The sequence below is a fragment of the Nomascus leucogenys genome, chromosome 21 (assembly GCF_006542625.1).
Source record: "Nomascus leucogenys isolate Asia chromosome 21, Asia_NLE_v1, whole genome shotgun sequence".
NCBI classification, from domain to species: Eukaryota; Metazoa; Chordata; class Mammalia; order Primates; family Hylobatidae; genus Nomascus; species Nomascus leucogenys.
The window spans coordinates 19,561,129-19,588,608 of record NC_044401.1 but is presented as its reverse complement, the minus strand read 5'-3'; the positions used below and the strand labels follow the sequence as shown (position 1 = coordinate 19,588,608).

The 27,480-nt window shown below is 41.3% G+C and overlaps 1 protein-coding gene across 1 annotated transcript in view; it reads right to left on the bottom strand.

Annotated features, from left to right (window-relative positions):
- ZBTB11 (zinc finger and BTB domain containing 11) overlaps positions 1 to 26,718 on the bottom strand; it is a 29,459-nt gene extending 2,741 nt beyond the window's left edge. Inside the window, exons 1-10 of the mRNA XM_030801820.1 lie at positions 24,718 to 26,718; positions 19,791 to 20,026; positions 18,935 to 19,166; positions 12,760 to 13,604; positions 12,334 to 12,510; positions 7,602 to 7,847; positions 3,923 to 4,067; positions 2,510 to 2,627; positions 598 to 756; positions 313 to 488 (exon numbers count right to left, since the gene is read on the bottom strand). Coding sequence (XP_030657680.1) covers positions 313 to 488; positions 598 to 756; positions 2,510 to 2,627; positions 3,923 to 4,067; positions 7,602 to 7,847; positions 12,334 to 12,510; positions 12,760 to 13,604; positions 18,935 to 19,166; positions 19,791 to 20,026; positions 24,718 to 25,027 — 2,644 coding nt within the window. The 5' untranslated portion in view covers positions 25,028 to 26,718. The remainder of the gene's footprint in view (positions 1 to 312; positions 489 to 597; positions 757 to 2,509; positions 2,628 to 3,922; positions 4,068 to 7,601; positions 7,848 to 12,333; positions 12,511 to 12,759; positions 13,605 to 18,934; positions 19,167 to 19,790; positions 20,027 to 24,717) is intronic.
- Positions 26,719 to 27,480: the final 762 nt, after the last annotated feature.

Genomic DNA, 27,480 nt, shown 5'->3' with positions numbered 1-27,480 from the left:
TGTGGACAGATGTGATTGAGACAAATTTTAGTTTCTGTGCATAATCTCATTTATTCTTTCATTCCTTCAAAGCAGAGGCTTCAAATAGTTTAGTTCAGCATAACAATGTGGATACAGAATTAAGTTCACTAAAAAAGGAATCTATTTATATACACAATAATTAGGTACTCAGGTTCAGGATCACCTCTGTCATTTGAATAAAGATATGAAATTAATCTCTTACCAAGGAAAGTGAAAGAGCTGGTAAAGGGAGAATCACTACTGGACTCGCTTTTATCCTATAAGGATCCATATAGTACAACGTATAGTTACCTTCATGGTTGTTCATGTGTCTCCTGTACTCTCTTAGCTGAGTGAATTTTCTTCCACATTTTTCACACACCCGTTCCAGGTTTTGCTTTGCTCTTCCTTTTTTCCCATGAGTAGCTTTCTTTACATGCCTTCTGAACAAAGCTTTTTCATAAAATTCTTTGCCACATATATTACACCTAAAATAGGGGAAAATACCCAATTATTTTGTCCAAAGTAGTAGTAGCCATAACAATCAGAGTACACACATGTATTAATTAAGTTCAGCTCCTTCTCAAATTTACTCACCTATAAGGCTCAGTGACAGAATGAGACTTCACATGGGAATACCAATCTTTCTTCCAACTATAGCACTTATCACAAAATTGGCACTGGAATGGCTTCACACCAAGATGTTTGTTCATGTGCTGGCGAAGATCTCTAGCTTCAAAGAAACTTTTTTCACATCTGCAATAAAGTTCAGTTACCCAATTGGATAATCTTATTCCTTTAAAACAAGTTTCCAAGAACTCAGTAACTATTTTTAGTTTTTTAGAACTCCAAAAGATGATCTCAACTTAAAAGAATTCCCTAATTTTCCAATCTTGCATAAAGGCTACAGGGTTTTAGGTTCTTTTCATCTTAAGACTACTAGAAATGTTTTAGAAAGAATCATGCATAGTTCCCAAAGGTTATTACAGAGGAAATTTACCATTCTCTCTCTCCTAAATTACCCCACTTTGAGATCCCTATTTCAACCCTCTCATTCTTAGTCCATGTGTTGAGGGTAGGCTTTACCTTTGACCCTAGGGATAGAGCAAATGACTTGGGCCTAAATTAATCACAACAAAGCATTCCCTTGGCCATAGTGATTGACTCAGGGATGACTGACTTAACTTGATATAACTGGAGTTAACCCTCAGGGCTTTGATGGAACTACCAGAAAAGAAGTTTGACAATTTGGAATTTGAGAGGATGTGAGACTGAAACCACTGCCATTGTCTTGCCCATATGGTGCCTCAGAGAAAACAAGTGCTAATGAATTTGAATCCAGTTTACATTAAACCACCCAGACTCCTAGACTTTATATTTAATTCAAGCCTGTTTGGGTTGGGTGTACTCTCATTAATAACTAAAAATGTATTGATAACAAACTATCTTTGTTTCAAAATAAGACTAATTAGAGTAACATCAACAAATATGCCAAGTAGGAAGCTCCAAAAGCCCATCTCTCCAAGAAAGCAGAGGACAAACTGGCAAACTGTTAGAATCAACCTTACCAGGAACTCTAAAAACTAATGAAAAGCTTATAGTGACCAGGCAAACGTTTAACAAAGAAAAAAAATTGTTGAATCTCTGTAAGAGAGCTTTCTGATGTACCCCTGAACCTAAAAGGTAAAAGAAAAGCAAGAGAGCTTCCTGGCTTTTTGTTTCCTAAGAGACAGGGTCTTGCTATGCTGCCTGCCCAGACTAGTTTTGAACTCCTGGACTTAAGCAATCCTCCCACCTGTCTCCCGGAGTGCTGGAATTACAGGCATGAGCCACTGTGCCTACCCTAAAATGACTTTTTTTTTTTTTTTGAGGCGGAGTCTCACTCTGTCGCCCAGGATGGAGTGCAGTGGTGTGATCTTGGCTCACTGCAACCTCCCACCTCCAGAGTTCAAGTGATTCTCCTGCCTCACCCTCCCAAGTAGCTGGGACTACAGTTGTGAACCACCACGACTGGCTGATTTTTGTATTCTTAGTAGAGACGGGGTTTTGCCACGTTGGCCAGGCTGGTCTCAAACTTCTGACTTCAGATGATCTGCCCGCCTTGGCCTCCCAAAGTGCTGGGATTACAGGCTTGAGCTGTTGTGCCTGGCCCGATTAATTTTACGTTATATGAATTTTACCTCGATTATAACAGAGATTTTAGGAGGATCTGGAAAATGAAGAGGAGGGGGGAAAAGAAACTGGCTGGCAGTGAGACTCTTTTTTCCCACAGTCCCCACTTCCAGGCAGTACATTTGAAAATCTTACATCACTTTAAATGAGTGATTTGTATGGTAAATAATTTACATCTCAAAGATGTTAAAAATAGTAACTCTTAGGCAAGAAAAAAAGGACATTAAAATCAAGAGTAAACTGAAGTTACAGTTTAATATTATCTTCAAACATTTTTTTGAAAACTGAGTAAAAACATAATTAAATTAACTGAATGTCTCACATACTGAATACTTACTGAGTACAATGATAGCCTCGAACCTCAGGCTTTGGTTGGTGTTTCTTGAAGTGCTTGCTGAGTCCAGAGCCCCTATGAAAAGACTTTCCACAAACTGAGCAAAGGTACTTGGACTCTCCTATTAGAAAAAATTAAAACCCTGTCACATATTCAGCAATCAGCCCTGTTTTAACAGAATTCTTTTTTTTTTTTTTTTTTTTTTTGAGATGGCATCTCACTCTGTTGCCCAGGCTGGATGGAGTGCAGTGGCGTGATCTCGGCTCATCGCAAATTCCGCCTCCCAGGTTCAAGTGATTCTCCTGCCTCAGCTTCCCGAGTAGCTGGGACTACAGGCACGTGCCACCACGCCCAGCTGATTTTTTGTATTTTTAGTAGAGACGGGTTTCACCATGTTAGCCAGGATCGTCTCAATGTCATGACCTCGTGATCTGCCTGCCTTGGCCTCCCAAAGTGCTGGGATTACAGGCGTGAGCCACCACGCCTGGCCTTTAATATACAGAATTCTTTATGTCATATTTTACAATTTACTTTACCAAGGGGACATGGAAGCTATAACATTTGGCAGACATCTAAGAATAACAATAAACCATGTCAAAATCCCCATTTCCTGTCAACAACTATAGTACTATCAGAGGGTATGACCCAAGGAATGTGATACAGTTGTATGATCTATGGATTGTAATAGTACTAGAGTTGAATACAAGTTGCAGCAGGTATCTACCCTACATTGGCTATTCCCACATTTTTGCTTTAAAACATCTAAAAATAAGTATGTATGGACAAAAAATATAAGCCAACTACTATGTTGACAATTATGTCTGCCTACCATTTAACTTTTTAAAAGCATGATCATTTCTTTATGCCTGGATTTAAATTATGCATGATTTTGACACTTAGCACACATTTTTCTACACTGAGGGAAACAATGAACATTCTATACATAAACATAGCTGTAAAACCAGATTTAAGAAAACGCTTTTTTTTTTTTTTGAGACAGAGTCTTGCTCTGTCACCAGGCTGGAGTGCAGTGGCGCAATCTCGGCTCACTGCAACCTCCGCCTCCCGGGTTCATGCCATTCTCCTGCCTCAGCCTCCCAAGTAGCTGGGACTACAGGCACCCGCCACCATGCCTGGCTAATGTTTTGTATTTTTAGTAAAGACGGGGTTTCACCATGTTAGCCAGGATGGTCTTGATCTCCTGACCTTGTGATCCGCCCGCCTCGGCCTCCCAAAGTGCTGGGATTACAGGTGTGAGCCACCGCACCCAGCCTACACTTTTAATTTAAAATACTGTCTCAATACAAAATTGAGCACACATGACTATCAGTTTATCAATATAATTTCTGGTATAATTAAAGCATAATCATTAATAGTTTATGAAATGTAACTATGTCAATATAAATTTCTCATTACCTGTGTGAATACTCATATGTTCTTGAAGACTCCGTTTGGTAACAAATGACTTAACACATAGTTCACACTGGAACTGCTTCTGTGATTGATGAAGACTCTGATGTAATTTTAGACCATGCTTATAGATAAAAGTCTTTCCACAGACCTAAGATAGAACAGGAGTGATTAAGTCAATAAAACAAAAAGGGAGATTGTTTCTGAATGAGGACAGAGAAAATGAATATATTATTTTAAATAAATATTTAAATTATTTAACTTATAATAAAACATAATGACAAAGTAAAAGTTGAAACCAACTTGAAAGTTGACCCCTCTTCTGATTCAGTATTCAACAAATATTGTTATCTTTCTTAAATCCATGTGATCACCAGAGATTCCCAAAACAGTAAAAATCAGACAAACCTCACGCTATCCTTGAGACTGGTAAATAGTATACCTTACATTAAGAGACATGGAAGCTTAATCAAGAACAATATACCATTTCCTGCTACACCAACTAGAACAGTGCTTTTCAAACTGTGATGAAGAACTAATTATTTTTTTTCCTTTTCCACAATCCACTAAGATAAATTTTTGTTAAACACAAAAATTTTTGTTAAAAATGATGTGACAATGCCAAATTGCTATGACAGTTTCCACATGCTTACTCTCTATTTCTGTACTTATCATCCACAGACCACACATTCTGAGTAGTGCCACATGGGAAGACCAGAGGCCCAACTAATATTTGGTATTTAAATTTATGGCCAGGTGTGGTAGTTCATGCCTGTAATCCCAGCACTTTGGGAGGCCGAGACAGGCAGATCATTTGAGGTCAGGACTTCGTGACCAGCCTGGTCAACATGGTGAAACCCTGTCTCTACTTAAAAAAAAAAAAAATACAAAAATTAGCCAGGTGTGGTGACAGGCATCTGTAATCCCAACTACTCGGGAGGCTGAGGTAGGAGAATCACTTGAACCCAGGAGGCGGAGGTTGCAGTGAGCCAAGATCACGCTACTGCACTCCAGCCTCAATGACAGAGCAAGAATCTGTCTCAAAAAAAAACAAAAAAACAAAAAAACATAAATTTACAAATAAAGTGATCCTTAGGACTTGGCTTCAAAATAACTGGCGGAGCTGGGCACAGTGACTCATGCCTGTAATCCCAACACTTTGGGAGGCTGAGGTGGTTGGATTGTCTGAGCTCAGGAGTTCGAGACTAGCCTGGGCAACATGGTGAAACTCCGTCTCTACCAAAATACAAAAAATTAGCCGGGTGTGGTGGCATGCGCCTGTAGTTCCAGCTACTCGGGAGGCTGAGGCAAGAGAATTGCTTGAACCCGGGAGGTGGAGGTTGCAGTGAGCTGAGATCGCACCACTGCACTCCAGCCTGGGCAACAGAGCCTCCAAAAAACAAAAAAACAAAAACCTGGTGGGGTGGGGGTGGGGGTGGGAGTAGGGTAGTGAATAAGAGTATACATAAAACACATGTACCACGAGCTGGTAACTACTGAAGTTGAGTGAAGGGTACATGAGAGTTCAACCCATTCTCTTCTAAAATAATAAAAAGGTACAAAAAAGAGAAATACAAAAAAATCTCACTCGAGGCCAGGCACAGTGGCTTATGCCTATAATCCCAGCACTTTGGGAGGCCCAGGTGGGAGAACAACTTGAGACCAGGAGTTCAAGACCAGCCTGGGCAATATAGCAAGACCTATAAAAGGCAGGGTCTCTATAAAAACTTAAAAAAAAAAAAATTTAGGTGGGTGTGGTGGCATGCACCTGAAGTCCTAGCTACTCGGGTGGCTGATGCAGGAGGATTGCTTGAAACCAGGAGTTCGAGCTTACTGTGAGTTAAGACAATGCCACTGTACTCCAGTCTGGATAATAAGAAAGACCCTGTCTTTAAAAAATCTCACTGATACATGAAAAAGATACTTGCACATGCATGTTTACAACAGCACAATTCAGTTGCAAAAATATGAAACCAGCCCCAATGCCCATAAATCAATGAGCAGATAAAGAAAATGTGGTATATATATACCATGGAATACCACTCAGTCATAAAAATGAACAAAATAATGGCATTTGCAGCAACCTGGATGGAACTGGAGACCACTACTCTTTTAAAAATTAATTAATTTTTTTTTTTTTTGAGACGGAGTTTCACTCTGTCGCCCAGGCTAGAGTGCAGTGGTGCGGTCTCGGCTCACTGCAACCTCTGCCTCCTAGGTTCAAGCGATTCTCCTGCCTCAGCCTCCAGAGTAGCTGGGATTATAGGTGTGTGCCACCATGCCTGGCTAATTTTTTGTATTTTTAGTAGAGACAGGGTTTCACCATGTTAGCCAGGATGGTCTCGATCTCCTGACCTTGTGATCCGCCTGCCTCAGCCTCCCAAAGTGCTGGGATTACAGGCGTGAGCCACTGTACCTGACCAATTAATTAATTTTTTTGAGATGGAATTTTGCTCTTGTTGTCCAGGCTGGAATGCAGTGGTGCCACCTTGACTCACTGCAACCACCACCTCCCAGGTTCAAATGATTGGAGACCACTACTCTAAATGAAGTAACTTAGGAATGGAAAACCAAACATCATATGTTCTCACTCACAATTGGGAGCTAAGCTATGAATGATACAACGGACTTTGGGGACTTTCGGGAAAGGGTGAGTTGGGGGTGAGGCATAAAAGACTACACCCTGGGTATAGTGTATACTGCTCAAGTAACGGGTACACCAAAATTTCAGAAAACACTACTAAAAAACGTACCCATGTAAACAAACACCACCTTTTCCCCAAAAACTATTAAAATACAGAAAGAAAAAAAATCTCATTGGTTCCAAAACTGTTTTTTAATAAAAATACTGAGTCAGGCCTGGCATAGTGGCTCACACCTATAATTCCAGTACTTTGGGAGCCTGAGGTAGGAAGACTACTTGAGCCCAGGAGTTTGAGGCCAGCCTGGGCAACACAGTTAGGCCCCATCTCTACAAAATTTAAAAAAATCAGCCAGGCGTGGTGGTGCACATCTGTAGTCCCAGCTACTTGGGAGGCTAAGGTGGGAGGATGGTTTAATCCTCTGGGAGATGAAGGCTGCAGTGAGCCGTGATCATGCTACTACATTCCAGCCTGAGAGATAGAACAAGACTTCGTCTCAAAACAGACAAAAAAAACCCAAACTGAGTCATACTCATATATAAGGCTACAGGTGCTACTAGAAATTTTTCACTGTTCAAAATAGCCCAAAGCTGGCTAATCAGAGGATTCATTTCCCTTGAGTCATATTTTGGCATTTAGGTACTCTCAATCCTTAGCTCTAGAGAAGAACACAGCTTAGGCAGGACTTTTACGGACCACAGAGATTTGTTTAAGCCATGGGTTCCTTTCTAGTCCTGGTTGGTCCAGTTGAAGGTTAAGGAACGACTGGGGTGATAAATTGGTTATTTTTCACCCTATACATCCTCTGGACCCTAGTAAGTTTTCACAAACATCTTAAATAGATTCAAATTACAACTTCAGAGAGCAAATTAAAAAACACAATAGGGAATCACCTTTGATCTAGGCAATAAAGAAGTCATAAATTTACCTGACATTTTACAAATATGAGAGTGACTTGAGAATACATATCCCACCAGTCTCTTTGGCACCCATAGTTAAGTTCTAATGTTCTTTAAATAGCAAAATAAACGCTTTAGCTTTACCTGGCATGCATGTGGCTTTACACCTGTGTGCTTTAACATATGTATTCGGAGAGAATATAATTTAGGTAATGTTCTTCCACATATGGAACATATAAATTCCCGCTTGGTTCTGCCCTTCTCAGATGATGTTCCCGATGCTTCATTAGATGTGGAATTGGACGAGGATGAAGAGGGTGCATCTTTTCTGGTATGACGAATAAGATGTGCTCGCAAAGAGGCACTGTACTGAAACTGTTTTTTACACAACTAAAAGAAAAATAAAATTCTCTCTAAATGTATTTCCATTACAAAATGTTAACTGAAACTCAACTCATATTTGGACTTTGTTTTTGTTACAATTATATAAATCAATAAACACACACACTATGTAAAAAACAATAGGTACTAGATTGTAAAGATAAAAGGGATAAGACTCAATCCCTATTCTACAGAGGCTAAAGTCTAACAACAGCACAAGATTTATATCAACAAGGTTAGGCTTGAAATGGGTCTTTCAGGAATGGTAAAACAAAGACAGAAGAATTCTCTCATTAGTATGAGTACTAATAGTTATCAGGTGGAACAGGAGTAGAAGCTGGAAATAGAAAGGTAAGGCTGTGATTGATGGTCCTTGGATTTTATCTCATAGTTGAAGACTCAAGAAAGTTTTGTTCTTTTTAAAATCAAAGTTATATATGCTTACCCTCTGCAAAACCTATTTTTTAAAACAATAAGTAAAACTGGTCTCCTGGCCAACCATCTCCACCATATTTTGCTTCTAGAGTTATCTCTGACTTTATTTTTAAGTGCAGCTGTGCTTGGATGACTCTCTCTTGATGCTTCTCTTTGTAACTCTATGTAACACACATAATGGAAGTTGATTTGCATTTTTACTCCTCTACTCCCTACTTAGATATGTAAATGATTTCCATTACCCCTCTTTATCAATATAGTTATATCATATTCTTGAGTAGACCAATTTCAAGGCTTACATTTCTAGGATGTAAATATTATTACCACTGGGCCACATACAGTACACTGTAATTCTTTTTCCTTTCTTGCTTTTTGTTTTATTTCTCTTTGCACTTACTAATTTGCCAAACCCTGCCCCCAACTGCACTGGGAGGAGATTTAAAACCCATCACCTTTTTGGAAATCTCTGTCAAATCATTATGTCCTGGGCTGGGTGTTGTGGCTTATGCCTGGAACCCCAGCATTTGGGAGCCTGAAGAGGGCGGATCACTTGAGTCCAGGAGTTTGAGACCAGCCTGGGCAACATGGTAAAACCCTGTCTCTACAAAAAAAATACAAAAATTAGCAGAGCATTGTGGTGCATGCCTGTGGTCCCAGCTATTTGGGAGGCTAAGACAGGAGGATTGTTTGAGCCTGGGAGGTGGAGGCTGCGGTGAGCTGTGATAGTGCCATTGCACTCCAGCCTGGGATGCAGAGCAAGACCCTGTCTCAAAAAAAAAAAAAAAAAAAAAAAAAAAAAAAAAAAAATTCATTATGTCCTGGGCTAACTGTTCCCTATGCCTGACACATAGCTTCATCCTGGGATCCCCTTCACTATTGTCTTGATGAATCCCTTGGACTCTGTTGAACTGGATGCCATGTTTTCCATTTAACATGTCTTGCTCATTTTAGTGAAACATGTCTGTCAACAGCTTCCTAAGAAAATTTGGGAAGTAATAATTTTGAGACCTGGCATGTCTGAAAATACTCTTATTCTACCATCATAAATAATTAAAAGTTTGACTGACTGGCTGTAAGAATTCAAGCCAGAAATCATTTCTCTTTAGATTTTAAACAAATGGTGGCTTTGTCTTCTAGTTTCTGTTGTTGAAAAACCTAAAGCCATTCTGATCCTTATCCTTTTTATGAGACTGACAATGTTATTGTTTGTCCTCTGGCAACTTATTTCTGTCCACTGATTCTGAAATTTTATAATGTACTTTAATATAGTTTTATTTTCATCCACTGTTCTGGGCATTCAGTGTACTCCTTTAACACAGAAACTTCTATCCTTAGGTTCTGAAATTTTTCTTTATATTGTTTTCCATGTTCTGTTTGAAAATAATACTTGTATACTGAGTATCTTAGACCAATTCTATTATTTTCTTTCACTCCCATTTCTAACTTGTCTTTTTGCTTTATTTTCTGGGAGATTTCATCAGTTATATTTTCCAACTTTTCTGAGATTTTTTATATGGTACTATATATTTTATTCCTAAAATACTCTTTAGTTATTTTAATGTGCCCTTTATATTAATAAAAATTTTTTTAGACTTTTTTTTTTTTACACTAGTCAAGTGCAGTAGTGAGAAGGTGGTAAAGAGTAGAACAAGGAGTTCGATCTGTAACTGTGAACAGTCAATTGAGATAACTAACTTCGGGCCAGCCAATATGACATTAAAAATTTTTTTTTTGTAGAGACAGGGTCTCGCTATATTGCCTGGTCTTGAACTGCTGGGCTCAAGTGATCCTCCCATCTCTGCCTCTCAAAGTGTTGGAGTGTTGGGATTACAGGTATAGGCCACCACGCTCAGCCTCAATGTGCCCTTTTAAAAACATAGTACCGCTGGGCGCAGTGGCTCATGCCTGTAATCCCAGCACTTTGGGAGGCTGAGGCAGGCAGATCACCTGAGGTCAGGAGTTCGAGACCAGCCTGACCAACACGCAGAAACCCCATCTCTACTAAAAATACAAAATTAGCCAGGTATGGTGGCCCATGCCTGTAATCCCAGCTACTTGGGAGGCTGAGGCAGAATTGCTTCAACCCGGGAAGCAGAGATCGTGCCACTGCACTCCAGCCTGGGCAACAAGAACAAAACTCCGTCTCGAGAAAAAAACAAACCAAAAAAACCACAGTACCTGGTTGTTTTGTAAATGTAATTTTTCATTTATCTCTTATATAAATCATACGTTCTTCAGTTTTTTTCATTTTAGTTTTCTCGCTAGTCTTGGATTCCTCAAAATTGTCTTTTTTTTTTTGGAGACAGGGTCTCACTTTGTCACACAGGCTGGGGTGCAGTAGGGCAATCTTGGCTCCCTGTAGCCTTGACCTCCTGGGTTCAAGCCATCCTCCTGCCTTAGCCCCCCACAAGTAGCTGGGACTACAGGTGTGTGCCACCATGCCCAGTTAATTTTTTTTTTTTTTTTTTTTTTTTTTTTTCTGAGACAGAGTCTCGCTCTGTTGCCCAGGCTGGAGTGCAGTGGCGCAATCTCGATCTCGGCTCACTGCAAGCTCCGCCTCCCAGGTTCAAGCCATTGTCCTGCCTCAGCCTCCCAAGTAGCTGGAACTACAAGTGCTCACCACCATGCCTGGCTAATTTTTTGTATTTTTAGTAGAGACGGGGTTTCACCATGTTAGCCAGGATAGTCTCTATCTCCTGACCTCGTGATCCACCCGCCTCGGCCTCCCAAAGTGCTGGGATTACAGGTGTGAGCCACCGCACCCGGCCAATTTTTGTATTTTTGTAGAGACAGGGTTTCACCATGTTGCCCAGGCTGGTCTTGAAATCTTGAGCTCAAGCAATCTGCCTGCCTTGGCCTCCTAAAATGTTACGATTATAGGTGTGAGCCACTGTGCCCAGCCAAAGTTGTTTTTCTTGAAATCTTTTGTCATGAGTCAATAATCCCTAATATCTGTTCATATTTCAGAATAAGACATTAAAAAATTCACTGGAATTTCCATGTAAGCGGGGAGGGGATTGTTGTCAACCATGAGCTTTTGTCAGTAGTTGTCTTTTGTTATTGGGCTTCAGATTTTTCATCTCTGAGAAATCTTTCTGCTTTACGGTTAAGGGTCTAGATGCCTATATCCTGGGACTTGAGTAAAGAAAGACCTTGGGCTGGGCATGGTAGCTCACGCCTGGTATCCCCTACCTTGGGGAGGCAGAGGCAGGCGGATCCTTAGAGCTCAGGAGTTTGAGACCAGCCTGGCCAACATGGTGAAACCCTGTATATACTAAAAATACAAAAAAATTAGCCAGGCATAGTGGCTGGTGCCTGTAGTCCCACCTACTCAGGAGGCTGAGGCAGGAGAATCGCCTGAACCTGGGAGGTGGAGGATGCAGTGAGCCAAGATTGCACCACTGCACTCTAGCCTGGGTGACAGAACGACTGTCTCAAAAAAAAAAAAAAAAAAAAAGAACTTAATATTCAGTATGCTTTTACTCTTCCCTGTTTTGAGTACAGTACATTTAGCTTCACTGTACATAGTACTACCCAGTGGAGTTATGGTTTTATCCTTTCCAGGGAGTAGAAGATGGATCTTTGGCTAAAGGGACAGGGGTAGTGATTTAATTGCTTCTGCTTTCAAGGTAGCTAGCACTACTAATTCCTGAGACATTTTGGTGGTTCTACAATTCAATTTGGGTTGATTCTTAGCTTTCCCCACTAAAAACCTGGAAGTGAACCCTTTCAAATCTGCTGAATAAGTTACTCCATCTATTTATTCGTATCCAGAATTTAGTTGTTTCAAGATTTCCTGTTCTCTCTGCCTTTTTATGAGTTACATTTTTAAAATGATCTTTTTACAGTTGTCTTACTACGGTATCAGGAGGAAGCAGAGATAAGGCTAAGTCACTGAGTATTTTTGGGAGGCAAGTAAATGACATGCACATTTAAATCAGAAGATGACTCTTATAGCCATATAAGACATAGAATACAAGCGAAAAGATAACCAAGCAGTAAGTTGGATTCTATATATTATGAATTAGAGTTATCTTCAATTAGCTTTCCAAATACTTACTGGACATTTATAATCTCTAGCTCTTTCATGTTTCAGTTTGTGCATTATAAGGGCGTATCGCCTCTGAAAAACCATTCCACATTCCCCACATTTATGAGATGCTTCTTCTGTGTTCTCTTTAGCATCTCTTTTTGGCTGTTTCATCTTTTTTCCTCTTTGAACTAACTTCTGAGCCACCTAATAAGGGATAGAAATCACAATCTAAGTAAATCTACTCAATTTTAATTTTTGAAGTCATGTTGTAAATTTCTAACAAAAAGATTTCAAATTCACATTATCTTATTAATACTGGCATTTAAAACATTAAGTTGCTACCTTGTACCCATCTCACCTCCCAAATAATTTTCACTATAGCCGTAAGTTCATCAATACAATGCTTTCAACCTAAAGCTAAAACTACACAGGTCAACCCTTCTTACATCATACCTGTTGAACTGCTGACTTGGGAACGGCTTTCCGTTTCTGCAGCTTTTTCTCCATTCCCTTGTGTAGTCGAATATATGCCCCTTCATTAACAGAACGTTGTCGAAGCCTGCTTCTGTAAGTATCATCATCAGGGCCAAAGTCTGTCTTTGCTGTTGATGCAACTAGATTTTCCTGATCTTTTAAAGGTTGGTCAATGTTCTGCCTATGTTTTGGAATGTCTTCGGCACAAATATCCTCAGCTGATATATCATTTCCCATACCACTACTCTCTGGCGAGCTACTAATTACATTCTCTTTTGAAAGTTTAGGGTGTATATTAAAAACTGTGTTATTTTCTCTGTTGTTTGAAGTTTCCAGTTCTGTCTGGTTGTTTTTTGTTATTAAATCAACAGACTCCATTTCAGGATGGGAATCAGCTATACATCCTACCGATGACAGGGCAGCTTCAGCCTCTGAAGAAACCTGGGGCTCAGGCTGTCGTCCTACCTCTCCATTCTGCTCCGCTTCTGGCAATTCTCCATTTACCAGTAGTACAATTTCACAATCCCCAAGTTCAGTAGATAAACTTGTTGTGGTTCCCTCACTGCTAGCCACAGGAGGTGCTGTACCTCCATTCTGTACTCGTAAGTCCTGGGTGGATGCAACTGTTTGTACTTCACCCTTCTTATATACTGTTAGCTGCTTCTCTTCCATTAGCTTATGTACACTTTCACAAATCTCTAAGACTTCTGACATGAAAAGATGACGAGCTAAGATGGCTACATCAGCCATGCTACAGAAATCAAAACTTAGTACAGAAGTATAGGCAAATTCCAGTAAAGGAAGGAAGCTGGCCTTACAAAAACCTGTATGAATACAAAGAAGGTAAAGACAAAAAAGTCAATTACCAATGAAACAATACAGAATTATGACAATACAAAATATAATTCAAAGGCAAATATGACCATTTGTTCTGTAACTAATCATCCCTGGATTTGCATTTTGTTCTGGTTTCTTATTAAGCCTTGACTAACTCATTTGTATGAGCTAAGCCTCAGTACCTAATATAGAAAATAGTATGACTTACTACCTCAAGAGTTGCTGTAAGGCAGTCATTTTCAAACTGTACTCCTCAGAACCCTGGGGATTCCTCAAATTCCCCTCAAGAAACAGCTGCTGGAGGATGGAGGGTTAAAAAAAAAAAGACGAAGACAGGCGAGTGGCAGGGTTCAACCAACTTGTCCCCTAATCGCACTTTAGTAAATATAGCTGTACTTCCAAGTAATAGTGGTCCATATAAAAACGTGATTGAACAAAGTATTCTATGACTAAAAGTAAAGTAAAAAAAACAATACCCAAGGGAGAGGTTAGCAACATTTTTCTGTTAAGAGTAAGATAATAAACATTGCAGGCCATGAGATGTCTGCTAAAACTGCTCAGCTTTGCCACTGTAGCTGCAAAGCAGATGTACACCAATGGACGCAGCTGTGTTCCAATACAATCTTCTTTACAAAAGGGGAAGGAGGGGAAGAGTGGTCCTTGGGCTACCAGGTGTAAGGAATGAAATAATTACTATACACGTGAGGTATTACATTCTTCTGTGGGAAAACAAGGTCAGTTTCTTTTCTAAAATTCTCAGTGATTCACTTTCAAAGCCATTTTTAATTAATATTCACATGAATCAAAAATCAGAAAAAAGATTACACAGTGATAATTCCATAACCAGAATGATTAAGAATTTGTATAGCTCTCCAGAATTTCGTTATACCGCCAAGCCAATATTTTTATTTATTTATTTATTTATTTTTTGAGATGGAGTCTCGCTCTGTGGCCAGGCTGCAGTGCAGTGGCGAAATCTTGGCTCACTGCAACCTCCCGACTCCCAGGTTCAAGCAATTCTCCTGTCTCAGCCTCCTGAGTAGCTGGGACTACAGGCACATGCCACCACGCCCAGCTAATTTTTGTATTTTTAGTAGAGACGGGGTTTCACCATATTGGCCAGGATGGTCTTGATCTCCTGACCTTGTGATACGCCTACCTCGGCCTCCCAAAAGTGCTGGGATTACAAGCATGAGCCACCGTACCCGGCCTTCTTTTTTTATTTAGGTACTTTGAGACAGGCCCTTGCTCTGTCATCCAGGCTGAAGTGCAGTGGATTGATCATGGCTCACTGTAACCTTGACCTCCCAGGCTCAAGTAGTCCTTCTGCTTCAGCCACCTGAGTAGCAGGGCAGGCGTACACCTGGTTATTTTTATATTCTGAAGAGATGGAGGTCTCTCCATGTTGTCTCAGCTGATCTTGACCTCCTGGCCTGAAGGGATACTCCTGCCTCGGCATCTCAAAGTCCTTGGATTACAGGTGTGAGCCACCACACCTAGACGGAGGCAATTATTCTAATTCCACCTTCTCACACTAGGTGTCATATTACACATACTTTTCTGCACTTCGCTTTTCTCATGCAATAATTTATCTTAGAGATTTTTAAATATACAATTGAGAGCCATATTTGCTGTAATTTTCAGTTCTGACTCAAGGTATGTAAAGTGTGGTACTTTATGCAAAAGAACCTATGAAGGATGAACAAACATAAAGAGAAGCCTTAAACTGTGAGATGTTAGGACATAGGCTGAAAAAAACTGAGGGGACTCCCCATTGACATTATCATTATGGTGAATTCAGCCACTCCTAGGAAAGCTAATTCCTTTTTTTTTTTTTTGAGACAGAGTTTCGATCTCGTTGCCCAGGCTGCAGTGCAATGGCGCGATCTTGGCTCACTGCAACCTCTGCCTTCCATTTGTTGGCAGAAATGTAAATTAGTACACCAGGATGAAAAACACTATGGAAGTGCCCCAAAAAACTAAAAATATAACTACTATATGATCCAGCAATCCCACTACTGGGTATCTACCCAAAGAAAAGAAATTATATCAAAGAGATACCTGCACCCCATGTTTATTGCAACACTACTCATAACAGCCAAGAAATGAAATCAACCTACATGTTCATCAACAGATGAATGGAAAAAATGTGGTAAATACACACAATGGAATACTATTCAGCCATAAAAAAGAATGAAATCCTGTCATTTGCAGCAACATGATAAACCTGGAGGACATTATGCTAAGTAAGTCAAGGAAAGAAAGATAAATACCAAATGTCCTCACTCATATGGGGGAGCTAAAAAAAAAACTTAGATCATCCAAGTAGAGAGAAGAGTTACGGTTATTAGAAGATGGGCAGGGTGACAGGAAGGGAGTATAGGAGGAGGTTGATTGATACAAAATTACAGCTAGATAGATAGAAGGAACAACTTCTAGTGTTCTATAGCACTGCAGGGTATATAGTTAACAACAGTTTATGGTATATGTTAAAAAAGCTACAAGAGGCCTGGCATGGTGGCTCACCCCCTGTAATCTCAGTGCTTTCAGAGACTGAGGCTGGAAGAGTCCAGGAGTTCAAGGCCAGCCTGGGCAACAAAGTGAGACTCCATCTCTATAAACAAACAAATGAAAAAATTAGTTGGACAAGGTGGTGTGCATCTGTGGTCCCACCTACACGGGAGGCTGAAGCAGGAAAATTGCTTGAGCCCAAAAATTGCTTGAGCCCAAAAATTGCTTGAGCTCATGACTGCACCACTGCACTCTAGCCTAGGGTGACAGAATGAGACTCTGTCAAAAAAAAAAAAAAGGGGGCTGAAAGAATTTTGAATGTTTTCAACACAAAGGTAAATGTTTGAGGTGATAGGTATTTCCTAATTACCCTCATTTGATCATTACTAATTGTATACATGCACCAAAATATCATTTTGTACACCATAAATATGTACAACTATTACATGTCAACTAAAAATAAAAGGAGAGAGCCTCTCTGAAACTATTCTGTTTCAGGGACTATCCGAAAATAAATAAAAGGGAAAAATCATTAAGAGGGCAAATTTTTTTTTTTTTACAATTCAAAAACTTTATAAAAATATCCTCTCTCTCAAATGAAATGGACAATTATAACAGAAGGAAAAATTATGGTGGGGACTTCAACATCTAGGGGTATGGCAGACCAAGATACCGTAAATGACAAACTTAAGATAAAATTATTTTTGTGGTTAAGACAGGGTCTTGCTCTGTTGCCCAGGCTGGAGCACAGTGGTGTGGTCTTGGCTCACTGCAACCTCCGCCTCCTGGGGTCAAGTGATCCTCCTACCTCAGCCTCCAAAGTAGCTGGGACTACAGGCATGTGACACCATGCCTGGCGAATTTTTGTAAATTTTGGTAGCCACAGGGCTTCACCATGTTGTCCAGGATGGTCTCGAACTTCTGAGCTCAAGCAATCCACCTGCCTCAAAGCTTTGAAAAGCTTTGGGATTATCGGTGTGAGCCATTGTGCCCGCCTTATCTACTTAATATTTAAATCAAACATATTTTTAAAATAATGTCTATTTCACCTATGATTGGCTTACATAATATTTGCTGAACAATATACAAAAATATGCATATGGAATGAAGATTAAATGATGTATTATGTTGGAATATTAGCATGCTGTGCCATAGTTTTTTTCAGGCAGACATTTCATTTGCTATAAACTGCTGAGAAACCAGAAAAGAGCAACACTCATGCTTTCAGATGCATGAAATATAGGGAAAAAATTCCAAAGCAAACACATCAAAAGAATAACTTGTGATGGGTTTTTATATTCAGATGGCTCAGTGTAAGACGTATTTTGTTCTTTGAGTCACAAAACCCAGAAAAAAAAAACAAATACCACTAATCTAGAATGTAATGCCAACTCTAAGCTCCAAAAAGTTTTTGCTCATATGTACACCCCACGAGCCTAGGCTAGTTCTTTGTATGCAGTGGATGCTTAATAAATATTTATTTATATAGAGAAAGCTATTAGTGCTTTTTTTTTTTTTTTTTTTGTCTGAGATGGAGTTTTGCTCTTGTCGCCCAGGCTGGAGTGCAATGGCGTGATCTCAGCTCACCGCAACCTCTACCTCCCAGGTTCAAGAGATTCTCCTGCCTCAGCCTCCCGAGTAGCTGGGATTACAGGCATGCGCCACCATGCCCAACTAATTTTGCATTTTTAGTAGAGACAGGGTTTCTCCGTGTTGGTCAGGCTGGTCTTGAACCCATAACCTCAGGTGATCCGCCTGCCTCAGCCTCCCAAAGTGCTGGGATTACAGGCATGAGCCACTGTGCCCGGCCATTATTATTGCTTTCTATAAACATAAAGCCACTGCTAAGGAAAAATGTATCTTCCCAGAAGAGGTTAAGACTAAAAACAATAAAGCATAAAAGGATCAGTGGTTAAATAATTAAGAATTTACATACCTGGATAAAGTCACTTTTTTGTTTCAAAAAGGAAAAAATATTTCAAAGTGATTTAAGTAATTCAAAAGTTACAGCAAGTTTTATATTAGAAAATGTATAAATAATGCTATTTTAATTCTTCCTAAATTTTCATTTGTTGACTCATAAGCCAATATATAAATTCTAGTGAAGCCAAAAGAAAGTCGAACTATTTATTTACAACAATAATATGATACAAACAAAACACAAACCTGGAATTTTGACTTTTCTATATTGATAATTCGATTATTGAACTTAATAAACTCTAAGGATTAATCTTTAATAAACAAAAGACTTATAAAATACTCTATAATTACATGTCCCACAAAGTAAGACATAAAAAGTCAATTTTTATTTACTTTTTATTTTTAGAGGCAGGGTCTTGTTATATTGCCCAGTCTGGAGAGCAGTGGGTATTCACAGGTACAATGACACACCACAGCCTGGAACTCCTGACCTTAAGCGATCCTCACATCCCAGCCTCCCGAGCAGGTGGGACTACAGGCGTGCACTACCACACCTAGCTTAAACAATCAATTTTTAAATAACATATTCATTTAATGTAATAATTTTGTTGCACTTATGGATTTCACTCAAACTGTTTTTAACGGTTTAAATCCCAGAAATTCTTTTTCTGCTATAATTGTCCTACTTAAGACATAGTATGACACCCTTTTCCATAACTCTACCACAGAAATCTTGCTAAAAAGAACCTTTTCACTACAGATTAGCCTACTGCTGTCAGTGGGCTTCTCTTACTTTGGCATAAAGTCTGTGTGTGGAAGACACACATATCTCCCTCTTCTAGAATGTCATTACAAACAAAAAGCAAGAGTAATAGGAAAGCCTTACCAGAAAGATCCACCACAGCCTCATGACTGGAAACAGCTCCTTTCTCAATAAAAAGATCTCGAAAATACTCGCTATTTGCTGACAAAACAGATTTATGAGCTTTGTACTCTTCTCCTTCAATTAACAAAGTAACATCACAGAACTGGTTGGAAAGTCTCTGTTCGTTCAGCTGTTTTAAGACAGCCTGACAATGTTTTGGAGAAGAACGTTTTACCACTCCTTTGGTGTCAACCTGTCAAAATAAGTTTGAGAGCAGGAGTAATATATTACCTGTATTTTTTTACCCTTAACAAACTTTAAAACAAGACACATTACATATTACCTTTTTACCAGGTATGAATAATTTGATATTTTCTTTGTTACCTATCTATTTAAATTAAAAGATATGTTGTCCTATCCTATCTTCTGCCATGTTCATTCTACCTCACCTAATGAAAATCTGTATCTCACTTCTGGCTGCCTCTTCTTACTGATCAGAAATATGATGATGTATGAAACTGATGCAGGTGAAAAACCAAGACCTAGTCAGATTAATTTTACCTTGGGGCGTAAACCCAGAGACTGCTTCCAGAAATGTAAATCTGTCTACTTGTACCAATATATCATCATAAAAGAAGGGGGGGAGGATAATTAACAACAAACCAACTGGTAATTATTAATAAGTTCATTCTGAAAAAATAACAGGAACATTTATGATAAATGAAGAGGCAGTTCAGCTTATATAACAACACAGTACATCGCCATTTTGTCTTGTTCAATAAGCAGTCTTAGTGGTTTAAGAAAAATAAGTCACCAAGGCTACAAATACTAGTACACTAGTTACAAATCTTAAAGCTGACTGGAGAGTACCACTTACAAACACAAGTTCATGTTTGGATACTGGCTTCTTTTTTGCAGGCTTGGACGCTGTAGTTGGAGATGAAGTAAAGTTGCTCAGGTCATCTTCTGATTCATTACTTTCTTCTCCAGATTCAAGGTCTAGTCCCAATTCTTCCAACATTTCTGAAACATCTGATATTGGACGGGATCGATCTAGTTTCTCCTGGCATTTGCTACACTGTTTAATGTAATCTTTGACTTGCTTCAATATACCTACAATGAAAATATTAACAAGTCAAATTTAATACTGTTAACTGAAAACAAAAGAATATATTATTTAGTCTGTGTACATAAACATGTTTCAGTACATATGTGCAGACATTCATATCCCATAAAATATGTAGAGTTTATTAAAATGCAAAATATGCTTTTTTTCCAAAAAATATAGGTTATAAATGATGTTCTGATGCTTGTTTCTCCAATCATAAGATGACTAGCTCCACCCATTTTCATGTGAGTTGCAATGTTTTCATGCAAGAGAAACTATATGAAACTGCCAATATTCACCTGTTTTTGACCTACACAAATTAAGAATTTAGGGCATGATGGCGCACGCCTGTAATCCCAGCTACTCTGGAGGCTGAGGCGGGAGACTCACTTATAACCTGGGAGGCGGAGGTTGCAGTGAGCTGAGATTGTGCCACTGCACTCCAGCCTGGGCGACAGAGCGAGACTCTGTCTCAAAACAAAACCAAACAAATTAACAATTTAATATGGCTCAAGCTAATACTTCTCCACTCCAGTGACATTAGGCTTGACCATGTGATTTGATTTGCACACATGTGATGTGTACCATATCTGAACAGAACCTTAAGAGGTACTGAGTATTTTGCACCAGTTCCCTGATCTTTGTCCCCTCTCACAAATAGCATCTCCCAGAGGGATGTTGTTCTTAAACCTGAATTTCAGATGAAAAAAGGTGAAACCAATCTGTAGCCTGGAACAGGACTACTACAAAACTTGTAATGAAAGTTTAAGATAAATCTTTTGTTTTTGAAAGTTATGAGATTTTAGGGTTGTGTGAAATAATAGCATATACAATCTAACAAAAGTTGATTATATAAAAGCTACTCACAAAAGATTTTGGATTTCAACTTCCAGCTCCTGGCATGCTGGAGTGGGGGTGAGGGGGCAGGGATAAGGCTTTATGTATATATTCACATATACACACACCCCACTATCATCCTTGCAAGAGAACAATTAATTCCCATTCTATACAAGAGAAAAATAAAGCTCTAAGAGGTATGTAACTTGTCCAAAGTCACATCTAGTAAAATAGGGCAGAGCTAGGCCTCCAGAAGTCATGGGATTTTTGGTATATTATTCTACTTAAACGAGAGCATGCTTGTCCATTCCTAGGGCAGAAAGTTACCCCCAAATCTTCAAATAAGTACAAATGAAAAGCTTATTAGGTAAAATGATAGAGGTATAGAGAATATTCCTGAAAAGCGTTTTGAAATGCCGAATTATACAAACCTCCTTACACATTTTTTTTTTTTTTTTTGAGATGGAGTCTCTTTCTGTTGCCCAGGCTGGAGTGCAGTGGTGGGATCTCGGCTCACTGCAACCTCCACCTCCTAGGTTCAAGCGATTCTCCCACCTCAGCCTCCTGAGTAGCTGGGATTACAGGCGCCCGCCACCACACCCGGCTGATTTTTTGTATTTTTAGTAGAGATGGGGTTTCACTATTTTGGCCAGGCTGGTCTCAAACTCCTGACGTCAAGTGATCTGCCCGCCTTGGCCTCCCAAAGTGCTGGGATTACTGGCATGAGCCACCTTGCCTGGCCACCAAGTTCCTTATACTTTCAATCTTCAAATAGTATTCAAGCAATATTTTCCAAATTGTATTATGTCCCACACTGATTATAAAAGTATACACTGAAGTCATAAATTCAGAAAAATTTTAGCTATATACAATTGACATTATCATATTAGAACCTCTGACTCCTACGGTGAAGAAACCTGTTTGACCTAAGACTGCCAAATTTACTGATTCACAGAGTTTTTTTTTTTTTTTTTTTTCCAGAACATAAACAATGGGGCTTGGGGCGTGGCTCACGCACTTTGGGAGGCTGAGGTGGGCGGACCATTTGAGGTAAGGAGTAAGCCTGGCCAACAGAGCAAAACCCCGTCTCTACTAAAAATATAAAAATTAGCTAGGTGTGGAGGCATGCGCCTGTAGTCCCAGCTACTCCAGAGGCTGAGGCACCAGAATCACATAAGCCTGGGAGGCGAAGGCTACAGTGAGCCGAGATCGCACCACTGTGCTCCGGCCTGGGTGACAGAACAAGACTCTGTCTCAAAAAGAAAAAAAAAAAAAAAGAAAGAAAAGAAAAAAGAAAAAGGAAAGAAACAATGGGTTCGAGTTAAATACGACTTTATCAAAAAAGCATTTATATGAGTGTAGATTTAGAGACCAAAAGAGGTTGTATTGGCCGGGCGCTGTGGCTTACACCTGTAATCCCAGCACTTTGGGAGGTCGAGGTGAGCAGATCACCTGAGGTCAGTAGTTCGAGCCCAGCCTGGCCAACATGGTGAAATCCTGTCGCTACTAAAAATAGAAAAATTAGCTGGGCTTCGTGGCGGGCACCTGTAATCCCAGCTACTCTGGAGACTGACGCACGAGAATCGTTTGAACCCGGGAGGCGGAGCTGCAGTGAGCCGATATCGCGCCATTGCACTCCAGCCTGGGCAACAGAGTGACTCTATCTCAATAAATAAATAAATAAATAAACAAACATCGTCTCAGGTTTTTGCCTTTTAAGACACTGCATACTAAAAAAAAAAAAAACTGGATTAGAATCACTCACAGATAATGAACTTAGAAAAAGAAAAATTCTGAACACAAAATACCACATAACACTGGGTTAAGAAAAGTATGAGATCAGGCTGGGCGCGGTGGCTCATGCCTGTAATCCCAGCACTGTGGGAGGCCGAGGCGGGCGGACCAGGAGGTCAGGAGATCGAGACCATCCTGGCCAACATGGTGAAACCCCATCTCTACTAAAAATACAAAAAATTAGCCGGGCGCGGTGGCGGGCGCCTGTAGTCCCAGCTACTCGCCGGGGCTGAGGCAGGAGAATAGCGTAAACCCGGGAGGCGGAGCTTGCAGTGAGCCGAGATTGCCCCACTGCGCTCCGGCCTGGGTGCTCAAAAAAGAAAAAAAAAAAAAAAAGAAAAGTGTGAGATCACAAAGGTCAGCTGTGTGACTTCTGTTGTGTTATTTAACATCCTAGTGCTTTCAGTTTTTTCATCTGTAAAACAGATAGAGGCTGAAATGGGAGGATCATCTGAGCCTAGGAGGTCGAGGCTACAGTGAGCTGTGATCGTGTCACTGCACCAAGCAAGCCCCCCTACACTCTGTCTCCAAAAAACGGAGATAAGTATTAAGGTTTTATGAAGGTTAAATAAATGCCAAGTACTAATGACTACATCCTGCATATATAAGCTTGATCAGTGTTACCTATAGTTACAATTATCTTTAACAAATCCTTAAGTATTAAATCTGAGACATTTGTTCAACTAACTAATGTCTACCCAAACCCATCCAAACAAAATGCACTGATTACTTCATTACCTCATAATTTAACTTTCGCATTTGTCTGTCCTTATAGGAATTTAATTCAGATATTGGTTTAAAGTGGAAAATAATTGAAGAATTTGATTACCCAATAGTTCGTAAACGAATAAACTTGATGACGTTTATAAACCGAAAAGAACCTTAGGAACTATTCAGTAATTTCTTTATTCACAGACGAAGTAACCAACACTTGAATGAATTAACTTTTCCGTAGCCATATGCAGAGTGACAGCACTGTTCCTAACAAAATTTCTTAAATGGGACTGTAAACTATTGCTAATTCTGACAGTTTGAATATTAATTAACTGTGGAGAGTGAAGATGGTTAAGAAGCCAAGGGCACTTGCTCTCCTCCCCTACAACTGGTTCCCAAGGAGTCAAGTTAACTTTAGAGCTATATTTTTGACAATCAAAAAGTCACAGTAATCATACCTTTTCTGCGTTTATACAATGCTACACAGTTCCCAAACGCGTTTTTCACATCATTAAGGGAAAGATTATTAAAACATTCAGAGTTACGAATATCAAGCTGGGCGCCGTGGCTCATGCCTGAAATCCCAACACTTTGGGAGGCCGAGGCGGGAGGATCGCTTGAGGCCAGATGGAGACCAACCTGGGGAACGTGGCAAGACCCGTGTCTACTCAAACAAACAACCCCTATCCCCCCGCAAAACCAAACAAACAAAGAGTATCTGATATCTTTTACATTTAATTCTTGTTCTTAAAAAAAAAACGCTCAAGGCGATTTGTCAATCACTCATCACTTCTGCAAATAATTGTATTATTCCTTATTCACGCGGTAGCGGCAAAATTTGAGGAACACTAGCGAATGTGTCCAGAGCAGCTCATACTCGCTCGCCAAAACCCAAGCGCAGCACTAAAGAAACGGGAGACCCGGCTTCGGGTGACTCGTCCCTTCCTCCAAACGTCAGCACAGGTGAAAACGTGCACCCCGCAGCCTCCACTGCCGCGAGCCAAACGCCACCTCCGGAGGGCCGGGGCCTCAGCCTCAAGGGGCCGCCCAAGGAGGCGGACCTGGCGCAGCCCAGGCGTCCGGCCCCTCCCCGCGGATGGCCCGGCCTCCGGGGAAGCCCCCTTGGTCCCACCCAGGGCCAGGGCCCGCCCCCAGCTTCGCCGGCCTCCTTCCTGTGGGAAGTGCGGCTCCTTTCGCGTCCCCCACCCTCTCGGCTCCGCCTGGCAGCAGCTCCGCCGCCCAGAGGCGTCCGAGACCCTCCGACTCGTGGGTGCGCAAACAGGCCTCGCCAGCGAGCCTTGCCCAGGCAACGAGTCGCCAGCCCGCCCCCTCGCCGCGGGCCAGGTCTCACCTCGCCACCAGTACGTCTTGGACAGGTAGTGCCAGGTCTGATGCCGGGTGTGGTGAGTGCCGCCGGGACCCAGGTGCGCCGCCTCGATGAGGTCCCGGCGTCTCTCCGGCTGCAGCACCACCTCCAGCTCCGCGAAGGTCTTGCGGTGCCGCTGCCGCCGCTGGTAATACAGAGTCCCGCCGCGCACCACGTAGCAGGCGGCAGCTTTTCGGATTTTACGCTTGACATTGCCCTCGGTGCCCGGCGCGTACGGCTCGCGCTCGTTCGTCAGGTAACGCAGGATGGCCCGGTAGCTTTCCTCGCTTGACATCGCGGACCGCGGCTCCCTGAGGGCGCCTGTCAGGCACAGGTGAGGAAAACGGCGCACTACCTACGGGCGGCTGCAGGAGGAGCGGCGGCACCGTAGGGAGAAACGGCTGCGCCTTTGGCGAGCGCTCTTCGACGGCTCCCTTAGTCCGAAGGAAAAGCGGACGAGTTGGTAACCAGGGGGAACTGCACTTCCCCAGCGCGCGGGATCCGCTGGCGACTGACAAAATGGCTGCTGCACCACCGGTAGTGACGCAAGCCAAGGGCGGGGACTGAGCCCTGATTGGAGCGCACTCGTTTTCTGGCTTGATGGAGCCGATCCAGTGACGTCAGGACTGCGGGTGGACATTTTGGAAGTGGGTAGACCCTTCATTGTAGTTCGAAGGGTCTTTAGGCAGACATCTTAAGTCCTGGCAGTTTCTCTTTTCATTTTTCCCTTTTCCACGGTTTCTAAGGAGCCACGTGTAGGGGGAGCTGGTGGACAGTTGTGAGTTCATCCGAGACATTCAAAGGGGTAAAGGAGTTCGTTTTTACGTTTACCTTGAGACTCCCGACATCATAAAAGCATATTTTCAGGCTTTTGGAAAAATATTAGTCTCTTGACACGGGACCAGAGACAGCGCATTCACATGGAAATTTAGATTCCAGTTAACAGTTATAAAATTTTCAGTGCCTCCCTCAGTGATGAGTTATCGCTTCTAAACTTGCACCTACTAGCTCCAGACTACTCAAGGAAGAGTCGAGACTTTTCTGGAATGATCAGCATATATAGTCAATCTTATTGCGAGTGGAAAAGGGGGTCGGTAACACTGTTTTAAAGCTTTATTTACATATATTTTTACACAAACGTAGGGGAAAAGGTTCTCCATTTTGCACCAAATATATATAAGGGCACAAAAAGGGGAGCGGACTTGAGCTGCGTCTCCTAGTGCGTGCTGAGGATGCTAATACAGATTATTTAGCTGGTAATCCCGGAGCAGCGACCCGGGGCAGCGATCCCGGTCACCCTTTCCTGGGACGAATCTGCAGCGCTCACAGGAGCCCAGGGCTGACATTCCTCCTCGGGGACTGGGGTTGGACACTGTTGCCGCTTTGCTAAAGCCAGAACATTTCAGGCCGAGGGCTCCAGCTGCAGACACGGCCTAGTACACTTATCCACCAGGGGATCTGTAGTCTCTGGGTGAGGCCCTTTGACGCTTGTAGAAGTAGCTGAGGGGCAGACGGTTGAATACAATAGGCTCGAAAACAATCATACACCCAGCCTCTGGTGTTAGGGGCGTGTTTTTATGTGTGTGCACACGCAGTAATTCCCAGATGGCCCGGACATCCTTGAAAGATTCCAGGTGAGGGGACATGAGCTCTCAAGGCCCAGAAAAAAAAAACTATCAGGCTTGGGATCTACTTAGTTGCTGAGTTTGCCACTGTAGCTCAAAGGAGGAATTTAAAAATGGAGATGCACCTCTTCCCTCATGGGGTGGGGCAGTGGGAGCAGAAGACCAAAATGCACCATCTGCGCACCCAGGAAGCTCGTCTACGTGTCCAGGCCAGCCCCACTCTCCTGTCATACTGTCTTTAAATATTTTGGCCGGGCGCGGTGACTCACGCCTGTAATCCCAGCACTTTGGGAGGCCGAGACGGGCAAATCACCAGGTCACGAGATTGAGACCACCCTGGCTAACACGGTGAAACCCTGTCTCTACTAAAAATATGAAAATTAGCTGGGCATGGTGGCACGCGCCTGAAGTCCCACCTACTTGGGAGGCTGAGGCAGGAGAATCGCTTGAACCCGGGAAGCGGAGGTTGAAGCGAGCCGAGATTGTGCCACTGCATTCCAGCCTGGTTGACAGAGGGAGACTCCGTCTCAAAAAAAATAAAAAAACTAAACATTTTAAGTTAATTGGTATTTAATATTAAACATTTAATATATTAAGTGAATACATTCAAATCTGTAAACAATACAGCTAGGATGTAGAAGAGTTAAAAGAATCCCTCCACTCGGTTCTTGCCCAAACACCATCCGTAAGCACTGAGAAGCCTACTGATGCACGCATTATCGTTTGGGCCACTAGAAACAAACGTTTTAATAAAATGCTTTCCCAGTGGTCAAATTGTCTTCCTGAGTAAAGCTAAACTTGCTGTAGTGAGAACAGGTAGTGTTTATTTCTAGCTTCTTCTGGGTCCCAGGTTACCTAAGACTCAAGGGTAATGACAATAGGCAGCTCCACTTTATTAAAAGCCAACATTTAGCCCAGAAAAGCAATACTTTAAGGGGACATTTTATTCTCCAAAAATTAGCAAGCATAGCTTTACATTCAAGTTGGGTATAATGACTTTATTTTTCCAGTAATTCCCTAAATAAAACATTATTACAAAAAAATGACTCTTCCCCATGCCAAATCTTAACATTTTGCTTTTATGAGCAAAAGCCTGTATTTTACGTATTTCTTATAATTTAGT